Source organism: Rhineura floridana, chromosome 11, assembly GCF_030035675.1.
Source record: "Rhineura floridana isolate rRhiFlo1 chromosome 11, rRhiFlo1.hap2, whole genome shotgun sequence".
Lineage (NCBI taxonomy): Eukaryota > Metazoa > Chordata > Lepidosauria > Squamata > Rhineuridae > Rhineura > Rhineura floridana.
In genome coordinates this window covers 53,144,466-53,157,483 of record NC_084490.1, presented here as the reverse complement: position 1 = coordinate 53,157,483, position 13,018 = coordinate 53,144,466, and the positions used below count along the sequence as shown (strand labels likewise).

Below are 13,018 nucleotides of genomic sequence, written 5' to 3'. Positions count from 1 at the left end.
CTTGGGCCTCATCTAGAAGTTCCAAGTGGTGCAAAATGCTATGGCTAGACTGCTGGTGGGGACAGCCTATCACCAGCACATAACTTCTATGTTTAAAGGCATGGTCGCTCATTGCTACTGGGCCACGTTCAAGGTTATTGTATTAATTTTCAAGGTCCTCAACAACTTGGGTGTAGGATACCTTAAATCCCTTCCCAATCATTGAGATCTTGGGGCATTCACTGTTAGTGGTCCCCCATAGCTTGGAAGCACAGCTCGCATCCACCAAGAACTGTGTTTAGCATTGTGGGCCCACTGCTGTGGAACTCCCTCTCGATTGAGGATCAAACATCACCTCCCCCCTGTTGAACTTCAGCATTTGATGAAGACCTTTTTATTTCAGTAGGCATTTAAAGGAAATTCTCTCATTTTATCATTATTTTCAACTGATCTTATCTCTATTGAATCTTTTGTAACCTTACTGTACACCTTTCAGAGACCACGGTATATATTGTTGAAATAAAATAAAATTCAGCTTGCTATTGGTACAGAATTTAGGTTTAGCATGACAAAGAATCTAAAAATTGTTTTAAGCACAAGATATACACAATGTGTATACAAGGTATACACAACCTCCAGATACTAATGGAATCCACTGGATTCCTGAAAGCCCTGGGGAAGTTTCCAGTAGATAGAGCAGGTGACCCTGTTGAAGGCCTTGCTACCCTGTGGAACGAGACACATTGGGGTCTTAACACAGTTGCCCTTAAGCGCCCTCTCCGGCATTGTGGAGCCCAGTTTGCACCTTGGTATACCAGTGAACTAAGGGCAATGGAACAGCTGGATGACAGCTATAGCGCAAGTGGTGAAAGACATGCTCTGAGGCTGATCGGGCATGAGTAAAACATCTAACCGCACCTGTGCGGCAGTGAGGGCAGCAAAGAAGGTCCACTTCTCTGCCTCCATCACATCCTCAAGGAACCATCCAGTGGAGCTTTTTCGTTTTGTCAGAGATCTGTTAATATCACCTCCAGGAAATGGAGTTTTAGACCCATCAGAAGCCCACTGTGGATTATTTGCAAGCTACTTTGAGGGTAAAGTTGCTCGCCTCTGTAATAATCTTGATGCCCCATCTACATGTACTGTGGTCCCCAGTGAGGTGTTCAGTGCAACATCTGCTGCAATTTCTTAGGAGCAGTTTCAGTTGATGTGGCCTGATGACATGGACCAGGTGCTTGCCCTTCTTGGCTTATTAAAAGTGTGCTGAGGGGGTATGACCGTGTTGATCCAGAGTGTGGTCAATGCGTCTTTGTGAGAGGGAGTGGTCCCAGCCACCCTGAAAGAGGCATCAATCTGGCCGCTTCTGAAAAAGCCCACCCTGGATCCATTAGTTTGTGACAACTACTGCCCGGCTGCAAATATACCCTTTTCAGGGAAGGTGATTGAGAGGGTTGTTGCTCAGCAATTGCAAGTACTCTTGGATTAAACAGATTATCCTGATCCATTCCAATCTGGGTTCAGGTCTGGTTATGTTTGTCACCCTAGGCTCCTTCTGGGAGGAAGGGTGGGATATAAATTTAATAAATAAACGTGGTATGAACGGGGATACTGGGAACCAAAAGGTCATCTATTTTCTGATTTCTCTGATAAATGCCGCCCAACACCCCACCATCACCCCAAACACCCCTCTGAAAGCTTTATTGTTTGGGTAATGCTTCCACCACCACCCCTTGTTTTCAAGGCCTCACCTCCGATTGGCGATGCGGCTGCTGTTCCGGCCCATACCAAGGCATTTCTCCAAGTGTGGGGCGAAGCGGGAAGCTGCAATGCTTCGGCTGCAGTTTGGGCAAACACATTCTTTATTCTTCCACTGGTTGTAGACCTGGCCAAAGATATCCAGCCCCGGCTGATCTACAATTTCTACAAGCAGGGAAAGAATGGAGATGGTTTCTCAGTGGGAGTTGAAGGCAGGCAAAGATCAGCAGGTAGAAGCAGCTCAAGGGAGTCACTGATGGACAACAGTTCTGATCTGCTAGAAGCACACAAACCCCACCTGGCAATTCTTTAAGATGAATATTACTGGGAGGGCAGAAATCTGTAGTGCAGAGACCAAAGGTCTATAGTGCAGTCCCCAACAATGCCAACACCTCCAGCAGCAGTGAGAGTGCCCTTGTGCTCAGTCTTGTGCTCAGTAGTAGCCTCCCAGCACAACTTTCTGGGACCTGTCCACCTCCCAATCCCATCCCAGGTAGACGGCCCAGAAGGATACCATAACTGATGGTATTGAAAGCTACCAAGAGATTCAGCAGCACCAACAGGGATGCACTCCTCATCTGATGCCCGGCATGGGTCATCAAGCAGGGCAACCAAGGCAGTCTCTGTCCTATGATCAGGCCTAAAGCCTGATTGGAAAAGGTCTAGATAATCAGCGTCATCTAGGAAAGCTTGGAGCTGAGCAGCCACTAGTCTTATAGGTAGTCTTGCAGCCTGTGGCCACTTTGTACATTCTTCTCTCCCTTAGTGGCTAGTTTTCCGTAAAGGTCTGGTGCAGAGACAGGCAGCTGCTAAAGGGGAAGAAAAGCAGGCAGGACTTCTACAATCCCTTCAGGTTCTCTTTCTCTGTCTCCAGGAAAGCCTTCAGAATGGTCAGTAAACAGAGCCTGGCTTACATGTGGCTGCTTTTCATGTGGTGAGCATACAGCATGTAGACAGCCTCTGAATAACAGACAGAATGGAACAGTGGTTAGAAAGTTGGACAAACAAGGAAGACCCAGGCTCAAATCCCATGCAACTGTGTAGCTCACAGGGTGGACCTGGGCCAGTCACTCTCTCAACCTAAAAATAAAATGTAAAAGTGGGGGGAGGACGAAGATAACTATGTATCCTGCCCTGATCTTGTTCAGAAGGACAAAATAAATATAACAAACAAAGGGTAGAAGCTTTGGAAACCACTGTCTTAAGCCAAACTAGCACAGCATGCCTTCACTGTTTCCTCAAACCATTTTGCTCTTAAATCCCTACAATCTAGAGCAAAACCTTTCCCAAACTAAACAGCCTGCCACCAAGGTCTCGCCATGCAAGTTCCTTATAGAACATAACTTTGTGCCTCTGGAGCAATCTGTTCTGCAGACACCATTCTGCAGCTCACCTGCTCTTTGTATGTCTCATGCTGTGGTCTGGATATGACCATCATCTCTTTTCCAAACACAATTCTGCAGTCAACTATTATGATTGGGTTTTGAAATCACTCACTTTGGAAGGGAGGGGTGAGCCACAACAGAAAGAGAGAGAAATGTGACTTTAAAAAAAGAAAATGAACAGTTAGCTGCTGTGCTTGCATAGCTAAGACTGAGCACATATTTAACCAAGAAATTGGGTTAGATTCAGTGCATACAAAAGCAGCATCCTTTTAAAAATTATGCTGGACTTCTGATAATGGTCTATGAAAGAATCATTGGTTGCAACACACACTTACCAAAGTCCTTCATACTATCGGGGTCTGTGTCATCCAAAAAGAAATAGCCACATTTGACAGCCCGGTGGACCTCAAAACACAAGCCCAGGCAGGCATCCTCAATGAAGTCTGTGTAAATATCATGAGCCACAGCCTAGAAAGCAACAAGATCCCAGTAATAACAACACCACATTGATAACAGCTGTAGAGTACAAAAGGAAGGCTGAACCAGAAGCAGCACCTATTTTCCACAGAGGAAGCCCCAGGATCTGAGTTCAGTCCCCAGCTCAGTTCCAGATTATATCCTCCTCCAGAGGTTCCCAGACTGTGGTCTGCGAGCTTCATTCAGGTGGTCGCGGCATGTCCACATGAAATATTCATATTGATTTTAACTGTATTTTATTGCTTCTTTTCTTTCTTATATTGTATTTCATTGTACTACAGTTTGAATTCTACGGGTTGCAAATTGTAATACAATAAAATACAATGTAAGAAAGAAAAGAAGCAATAAAAATGCAATTAAAAATCATACAGCATCTAGCACAGCATATTACAATTGCTACAGCAAGCTGAAAAGATCCTGAAGGGGTCCACCAAGACCCTCATCAATTTTGCAGTGGCCTGGGGGGGAAGTTTGGGGACCACTGTCTTACTTTACATTAATTCATTTACATTGCTGCATCCTGCCTAAGAGGATTTCTACCAGTCACATTCCCTCCTCCCCTTCCCCACTGCCCACTCTGTTCTCAGGAGTACCAACAGCATCTGCAATCCAAACACAGCCTGCAAGACCTCAACCACTTTTTTACAGCTGATTTTTTAAAAAATGTAGACCAAGCACTGTTTGAGACATGGCAATATGAAGGAGGTGATGTGGGACAGGAAGTGCAATTGGCTTGCACTTCCCTGCCCCTCCCCTCTTCCAAGAGAGAGTCACAAGATCAATTTCAAAAAATGACACAGAGGGGAAGGGAAGGTACAACAGGACACACTAGTCACTTGAACTGTTAAGTGGGTGAGGTCACCCAGAGTTGCTTTTGGACTGTGACTTGCAGTACAATCGTATGTACTGCTCAGAGGTAAATCACAGAAGAGGGTGTATAAACCCCATTCAGAATTCCTGTAGAACCAAACTCACAGCTGAAATGGCAGCAGGGCTGTGACACTGTAACCATGTAAAATGAATTAACTTTATTTTTTACACTTTCACTATACAATCAATACAAATTGCAAAGTCTCTATTGAAAAAAAAATCTCCATTTCAAATATCCCACTGGTGACCCACACTAAGGAAACACTCTGGGGCTATAGCCCTGGCTGGAATTAACCTCTATATCCAGGAGAACAGGTTCTCCAACAAAGGTTCTTGATGAACCCAACAATTTCAGCCTGACTTTGATGGCATAGCTCCCTCAAAATCCTTATAAGATGCCTCAAGGGAAACGACTTACCTCCAACTTGCTGTTATCCAGGCCCGACAAAGTCATTTCCTCCATTTTCATTTGCAAAAGCTATCGGAGAAGATGCCAAGAACGCAACATAGCAGAGGCCAGGCTGAAATGGGAAGGGATCCCCCTGTGAGGAGACAGACAGGATTTGGTGATCAGTTTTGAAACTTTCCTTCAAACTGGAGGATGGGCCTATAGACTGGAAAACAGGAGAGTGATGTGCATTTTAAGCAACTGATACAAATCTGCATATTAAACCATAGCTCTGGAGGAAAAAAACCCACTGTTTTTAGTTGCTGCAGCAGGCACCATTCTAGAAGTATTCCCTTCTGTTGTAAAATGCTTCTTCTAAGATGGCACCTGCCTCCTGCAGTTTATACAAGAAATTTTATTTATTTATTTATTTATTTTAAAGTCTACTACCTGGTTGAGGGCACCTCTGAAATAGATCAAAAAAGTTTAATTGATTACTCTGTTGAATCAACCAACTAAACACTGCAGTCTGGGTAAGATTAAAACATTTCCTAGCAAGCATATTATAAGCAGGCCTGTAGTACATGTCTGACTTTTACCAGTTTTCTGGCTGTGAGCTTCAAACCCCACCCCACCCCGGCAATATGTAGATGGGGCTTTCAACAGCATTCTGACTCTTACAATATGAAGAAAACAGAGCAACTGTTAGCCAGTCAGCCACATCCTCATGTCTGCCTGTCACCTCCAGCAGGAACAAGACCATCCTGTAGACCCCAATAAGAGGAATTGTTTCTTCCTGCCCAGAGCTCAATCTCATGTGGTCATGTGGTGCACCATATTAGAAGACAGCCTAAAGATGCCTGAAGCTGAGAGCAAGAAGTACTGGTGCATCATGGGTCGCTGCCTCTGACCCCCTGGTTGTCTCCTGGGAAGCCGTGTCAGGCTTGGGAAAATGCAGGGCAATCCCTTGACTTGCGGATTACTTTTACATATACTCCGATTGGATCATTTGTTCCCTGTATACTAATGCAACACACCAATTCTTTATCTCTTGCACTGGGCATCATTTGTTTGAAGAGGCAAGATATAAATCTAAATAATGGTAATAAATTGCTTTTTGCCCCCTTCCCCCTGGTAAAGTTTCTTTTCCCCTTTGCAGAGCCTGTCTGCCACCCCCTGCCCCTCTCTTTTGTCTCAAAACCTCCTTATCTGCAGGGTTGTCCAGCTATTCCCACGGCTTCAGGAGGGACACTGGGTATATCATAGCCACCTCCCACCACACACAGCCTCCAGCCACACCATAGCTTTTCATGTTTCTACAATTCTCTCTCCCCTTCTATTGGTAGCACTCGCCATATTCTGCTCCCTGTACCACGATACTTTCTGCATTGTGACTGGACTTCTTCCATCCCTGGCCCTTTGCTGCATCCCCCTCTCCTTCCCAGTAAGAGAAATACTTAGTGTTCATATAGTGCTCAAACTCTTCAAGTGTGCTACCTTGTTGTAACCCTCAACAATGACCCTGTAAGGCAAGTCAACATTACCAACCCCACAATGAAGACTGGGGTTGAGAGAGAATGGCTTGCTTAAAGCCACCTAGTAAGCTCATGATAGAGGCAAAATTCAAATTAGAGACTTCCAATTCATAGCTCAATTTTAGATATTATGCCATACCAACTCTCCATGCCCAGGTCTCATCCCCTGGCACGGTGGTCACTTTGCCTTTCATAACCCAATTTCCCATGCCATGTGTACACATATACCACCACTTCATGCCTTAGACAAAATGGGCTCTCCCCCACAAGAGTGTATGCCATCATATATTGGTTAAGTCTTTAAGCTACTACAAGACCCTGTTGTTTTTGCTGTCACACACAGCTACCTAGCTGGAACTGAAAGTGCTGTTCAATCTCTTGTCTGGCACCTTCACCAGGCATTGAACACACATTTTCAAGGCTGTCTTTACAGTCAAAAGTGACATACTTTTTTTTAAGATGACATGAAAAACTGAAATTTTCAGGATGCTGCACATAGCACCAAATGCCACAGCTGCTTGCCTTACCACAGGATTGGGAGATGCACAAAAACCTGGCAATAATTCAAAGAATGAATTGAAACTGGTTAAGAGCAGGGCTGTGTATATACCATGATTATGGAGAATAGCAGACAAGGAAGAGAATATAAAATTTAGTCCTGAATGCGGTAAGAATCTCAGTTTTATGTTTTTAAAACACATCAATGGAAGTTTCTAGCCCTTGCGGCCATGAAAGTATGCTTGATACTAGCAACATCTACTGAAATCTCAGAAGCAGAGTGCATTATTAGCAAGATCCAGTGCTTAGGGATGAGGCTTCAGGAACCTTGCGCCTTCCATCACTAGCAAAACCAGACTAAATTATGCTAAACAGCAAGAATGAGAAAACGCGTTACGCAAACTGGCATGATTTCTAAGGTCACAAAATCTACTTTATTAATTTAGCACACAGTACTCACAGCCCTAGTTAAAAAGGCACCTGCTACCTCAGCCCAGGATTATCCTCAAGCCAGCTTGCAACAGACCAGCCAATAGCATGTCACAAGCAAACAGCAGTTTTATCACTAACTGATAGGAGGAAGCTAATTCCGCATGTCCTGATTTGGGCTACACTGCCTAATTCCCTCCACCAAAAATGGTTGTCTTAAGTGAGAGCAAAACCCACCCACACAATCTTGCCCACGAAAGCTTTATTGGGTTGCTGCCTCCATAATGCCCAACATTCCACCCCAAGCTGCAGCATTCTCTGATCTCACAGTGGAAACAGCAAGGGGAGGGGAGGGGAGGGGGGGGAGAGGAGAGAAGAAAAGAACATATGAGGGTGAAAAGAAAGCACATCTCCCAATGCTTACAATGGACAGAGGTTCCTTGCAAAGCAGAAAGCAAACTAAACCACACAATAAAAAAAATTGTCAGTGTCTCTGTATCAAAAAATGCTGGTGCTAACAGACCATGCACATACAAGATGAATGCATTCAAACACCCTTAAGAGAAAATTGATAGACTAAGGCAATGCAGCCTGCCAAATACAGTGAAGACCAAGGAGGAGGAAAATCAGAAAGCTGAAAATAGAACAAGACTATTTCTTTGCCACTGCCTTGCCAGTCATCATCCTAAAGGCTCTCTGTCTGATCCATCATCATGCTCTCCCACTTCTACTGAAGACTTGGGCCACAAAGGATAAGAAACAGTTCTTCAAAAGGGTTCACTGAGACAAGCAGTGGTCACCATCAATGAGAGCAATAATCCATCCAAGAGTTACAGCAACTCTCTTTGCATTGGACCCAAGAAGACAGCAGCACAGTTATTTCCAGGATCCAGAAGTTTCTGCTGACTCACCCTCTCTTGCTGAGAATGTCTAGGCCCTCAAGGAAAGCTGCAGCCTGTGACAATAAAATGAATACAAGGAGACAACCATAGAAAGAGGTGCTTAGATATGCCATCTGGAAAATGGGGCTGCCACACTACTGGCTTGGGGGTTTTTTTGGGAGGGGGGAGAGAATCTATGTATTAGTGATAGTGCTCCAAACCTGAAGAACAAGTCAGTGTAGTTCAGAAGCTTGCCTCCTGTATTTTAAAAAGACTATCTGGTCCAAAAAAGGTGACTTTCCAATATGTTCTATCCTTGGGATGGTGTTTTGCTATCTAGTATTTAAAGGTTTTTTTAAAAAAAAATATTGTAAATATTCTCTAGTTGAAAAATCAAGAACGGGAATATATATATGTGGGAGTTTATATATGTATATTGTTTTACTCCTTAGCAAGACTGGCGCTTTTTGAAAAAAAGGGTACTGACATCTAAAAATCTGCGATCTGTTATCAATGCTGCGACCGTAACTAAAAGGGGAACAATAAAAAAGCTGCACAGACATGTAAAATTCATACAAACCTACACCCCTTTAAAAGACCAAGGCTAATGGGAGTGCAGAAGCAATCCCTTCTCAAAGCTAAGGGAGCTGACCATCTTCAACTGCGGGATCTAAGCAGCTAGTAGACTGGTACCATTGTGGGTTTTTTAACATTATTTCTCCCTTGTCTTACCCTCTTGCCATATTCCAGTATGAGTTGCCTTTTGAATCAGAGACCAGAGACAGCTATCCACTACAGAAAGGAAAGTCACATACAGAAGGCAATGGAGTTTTGAATATACAGGGAAGGTGGGGGAAAGCTAGTTTACAAAGAATGGGCCATCTCGCAGGACCTGCCAATAATGTGGGATTCTTCCTGGCTCCCTATTGGTGGGAGAGGGGCTCCTTTAACACCAGACACAGCCTTCATTAGCCTAACAATGGGCAAACAAAACCCAGACACTATGGGAACCCCCTCTACATCCAAGGCCTCCCTGAGGCCAGCCATCTGGAATCAAAATGATACCCCCATCCTATCATCTTGCATGACTAAACCAGATGCCAAAAGGGGAGCTGGCTCCAATAGGGAGATGACATCACAGCCTCCTTTTTTAGGGGAACCTTCTGCCATCTGCAGGGACCAGTCCAATATAAGAAACTGAAGACTATGATGAACAGTTTGCCTCAGAGGTTACTGTGATCCACAGCATAATTTGACCATTTTGAACCCTCATCTCAGCCCATAACCCTTGAGAGCTTGCAAATGGGGAAGAAGTTAATAGGGTTTATTGATTCCTTTGAAAACTTCCCCACCACCATCTCCGACACCACGGGTCTCCCCCACATGCCTCTCAACCAACTCCCAAGCAACGACTTCATCTGTTTCCTGCCTGAGTCACAATCCCAAACTCATCCCGAAAAGGCGATTTCTCCCTCCCCCACCCTCTTGCTCTAGTACTCTGTTAATCAAGTGCTTTTCTCCTTCATGCATCCTGCTCCACCAATCTCTGTATCAACCACAATATTCCCAAGTTAGGATGCACTGTCAGAAAAGCCCTATCAGTGCCCCCCCTCCCTTGCTTTAAACACTCCAAGTCACAGAACCTACAGCTGGTTGTGCTCCTGAGATGACGAGTCTCTACTAGGTACTTAAACAAGGGGAGAGCTTCATTAGGAAACTGCCCTTCCTTCCACCTTCCAGTACCCCTTCTACAGGGAATAGTTTGAAGCAGGCCTTAAACCCTTTCTAGTGATAGAGAAGGGCTTGGGCACAAAGTCCTTTCACAAAACAAAATTTACTCTCACTTGGATGTCCTAATCTCTGATACGTGGAGTAGACAGACTACAATTACTCAACAGCAAGGGCCCGTACTCTAGGTCTGCTCAGAGGCACCCTTGCCTTTATATTTATCACTTCCCATATTCCAGAGTGATGCACTGGAAATGGGTTCTGGGACCAAGTCCTGCTTCACATTATATCCTGAAGTATAGTTAAGGGGGGGGCACCCTCCAAACAAAAAAACACGCAGTTTTTAAAAAAATACCTGATGGAGATTTGGCCCATCTTAGTGCCTCTGAACACAGTCAGCCAGCAGTACATAATTGTAGATCAGCTTGTCCAGACTAGAAGAGATATGCTTTTAAATCAGGCCCACATCTTAGGTCCCTCACAGCCTTTACTATGTCACATGAATACCAAAATGTACCCCACCCTTCCTGCCTCTTCTTACCTACCAGCAATTCCTTCCTCCATCCCCATCTTTACTCCTGCTGCTACAATACCTTTCCCCCCCTCAGACACCTCCCATCACTGCCAGTCCTTCTTAACCCTTTTACCCTATCTTCAACCTTCCCCCCAAAATGTGGGGCCTGCCAAAGCACACAATTTCTTTGCCGAGTCAGCAACTTCACTGCTTCAAACTCTATCCCCCACACCTTATTTAATTGCTGCTTACTCATTACCTTCCTCTCCTCTTTCCAGACTTGCCCCACCACCATTCATGTACTTCCTAATCCCTGCCTTCAGACTTATAGCAGCTTTCCCCACATATTCTCTTTGCCTGCTCTGCCCTAACTGCCATCCCATCTTTCTGCAACATTACTTACCAAACTTGCTAGCCTCTCAAACACACTTCAAACATTCCGCCCCACAGGTCTCCTTGCCAGCCACATCCCCCACCTAACCCTCTTCTCTCCCCCCAGGAAAGCCCAGACTCACTTTATTGCCCTTCTCTCCTCCACTTGCTTAATAACTGCCTTACTAGATCAAAATGGAAATGGACTGCCTTCAAGTCGATTCCGACTTATGGCGACCCTATGAATAGGGTTTTAATGGTAAGGGGGTTTCAGAGGGGGTTTACCATTGCCTTCCTCTGAGGCTGAGAGGCAGTGACTGGCCCAAGGTCACCCAGTGAGCTTCATGGCTGTGTGGGGATTCGAACCCTGGTCTCCCAGGTCGTAGTCTAACACTCTAACCACTATACCACATTGGCAGCATCTGATTTCTATCAGTAGCCAGGGAGATGGCCTGGAAGCATACAAGCAAGCCCCCAGTATCTGATATTGAGAGACATACTGCCTCTGAACACAGAGGCGTAGATCAAAGTATCATAAATAATTTGATTACAAATTATTACTTATATCCCATACTTCTTCCAAGGAGCTCAGGGTAGTATACACGTTCCTTTTTCTTCCATTTTACACCCACAACAACCAAGTGAGGTAGGTCCAACTAAAAGAAAGAGACCGTTCAAGGTCACCCAGTAAATTTTATGGCTGAGGGGGGATTTGAACCCAGGTCCCCCTGGTCCTACTCTAATACCCTAGCCAGTAACCCACACTGGCTTTCAACAGATCTTTTGTTGTTGTTATGTGCCTTCAAGATGATTACGACTTATGTCGACCCTATGAATCAGCGACCTCCAACAGCATGTCGTGAACCACCCAGTTCAGATCTTGTAAGTTCTGGTCTGTGGCTTCCTTTATGGAATCAATCCATCTCTTGTTTGGCCTTCCTCTTTTTCTATCCCCTTCTTCAACAGATCTTACCTACATGAATTTACTTTATCCTTTATAAGAACATGAAAAAGTGTCCTGTTGAATCAGGTCAAAGGTCTGCCTAGCCCAACACTCTGCATCGGACAGCAGCCAGCCTACAAACAGGGCATGAAACCTACAAACAGGACACAAATGCAACAGCCCTCCCTATTGTTTTATTCCCATCAGCCCATATTCAGAGCTATATTGCCTCTGAGCATTTGGAGGGATTCTATTGAGCTAGCATGGTCACTGTTTTCCCATGAATTTGTCTAATCCTCGGCATAAAACCATATATGCTAACCACACATATCTTTCCCAGCCCCCTTATTAACCTCCTTCCTCCCATTCTCTCCCCCTTTTACTCTCAGCTTCATCTCTCTGCGCCCCACAGTTGTTTACCCTTTCCAACCTCTCCCTATTACTTACTTCACCCCACCCTTTCCAATTTTACACCCCTAACTCCTCCCCCAGCACCCCCCAACACAGACTGGGAGTAGGGCTGAAGGCAAGCATTATTATCCAATCCACTTCCCACCCCCACCCCATTTACTTACCCCACACACAGGCAGGAAGAGGAGGACTCCACTCACAACCGGGTCCACCTTCCCCACTTGCCCGTGCCTGCCCCCCAGGCGGCCTGCCGGGCCCCAGGCGAAGCAGCCATGCCCCCTCCCCGCCGGGACCCAGCTCAGCGCAAGGCCCCCGGCAGGAGGAAGGGGACAGAGGAACGGTCGGAATGGGCAGGGCAATCCGGCCTAGCACGTCCACCTCTTTCTCCGCACCAGCGCCAACATTGGCGGCGGCAATAGGAAAGGGAAAGGAGGTGGGGGGGGAAGAGAGAGAGAGAGAGAGAGAGAGACACCTTTTGCAATAGGCGCGCAACCTAGTTTGTTGACTCCGGTAAGGGGGCGGGACCTGGAAGAGAACGAGAAAGAAGGAGGGGGTGAGCAAGAACACCCAATGGTGTAGGTCGAACAGTAGAAAGTGACCAATTGTCGCGACTGCTTCCTCCTCCTATTTCTCCCTCCCTCGCTGCGATTCAAGGTTGTACGCGAAGGACTGCCGCTGGTTACATTGTTGCACTGGTGCCATGGGCTCACAGCGGGACACAGCCCTGGTCACTGTTTTCAGTGCCAGGGCTATCAACAGTGGAATACAGTTGTTTTTTTGAAGTACCGCAGAGCAGATGCAGAAAGCGTTTTCTTTACCGCCGAGTAACTACCCACAGGGCTCAGTCCCATGC

General features: G+C 45.6%; 1 protein-coding gene across 2 annotated transcripts in view; it reads right to left on the bottom strand.

Moving 5' to 3' along the window:
* The window catches only part of ATXN7L3 (ataxin 7 like 3), a 28,177-nt gene extending 15,494 nt beyond the window's left edge, over nucleotides 1-12,683 (bottom strand). Inside the window, exons 1-4 of one of the 2 annotated variants that reach the window (XM_061589397.1) lie at nucleotides 12,330-12,683; nucleotides 4,885-5,008; nucleotides 3,455-3,587; nucleotides 1,728-1,899 (exon numbers count right to left, since the gene is read on the bottom strand). In XM_061589397.1, coding sequence (XP_061445381.1) covers nucleotides 1,728-1,899; nucleotides 3,455-3,587; nucleotides 4,885-4,935 — 356 coding nt within the window. In that variant the 5' untranslated portion in view covers nucleotides 4,936-5,008; nucleotides 12,330-12,683. The remainder of the gene's footprint in view (nucleotides 1-1,727; nucleotides 1,900-3,454; nucleotides 3,588-4,884; nucleotides 5,009-12,329) is intronic. The other variant, XM_061589396.1, reaches the window with a different exon arrangement.
* Nucleotides 12,684-13,018: the final 335 nt, after the last annotated feature.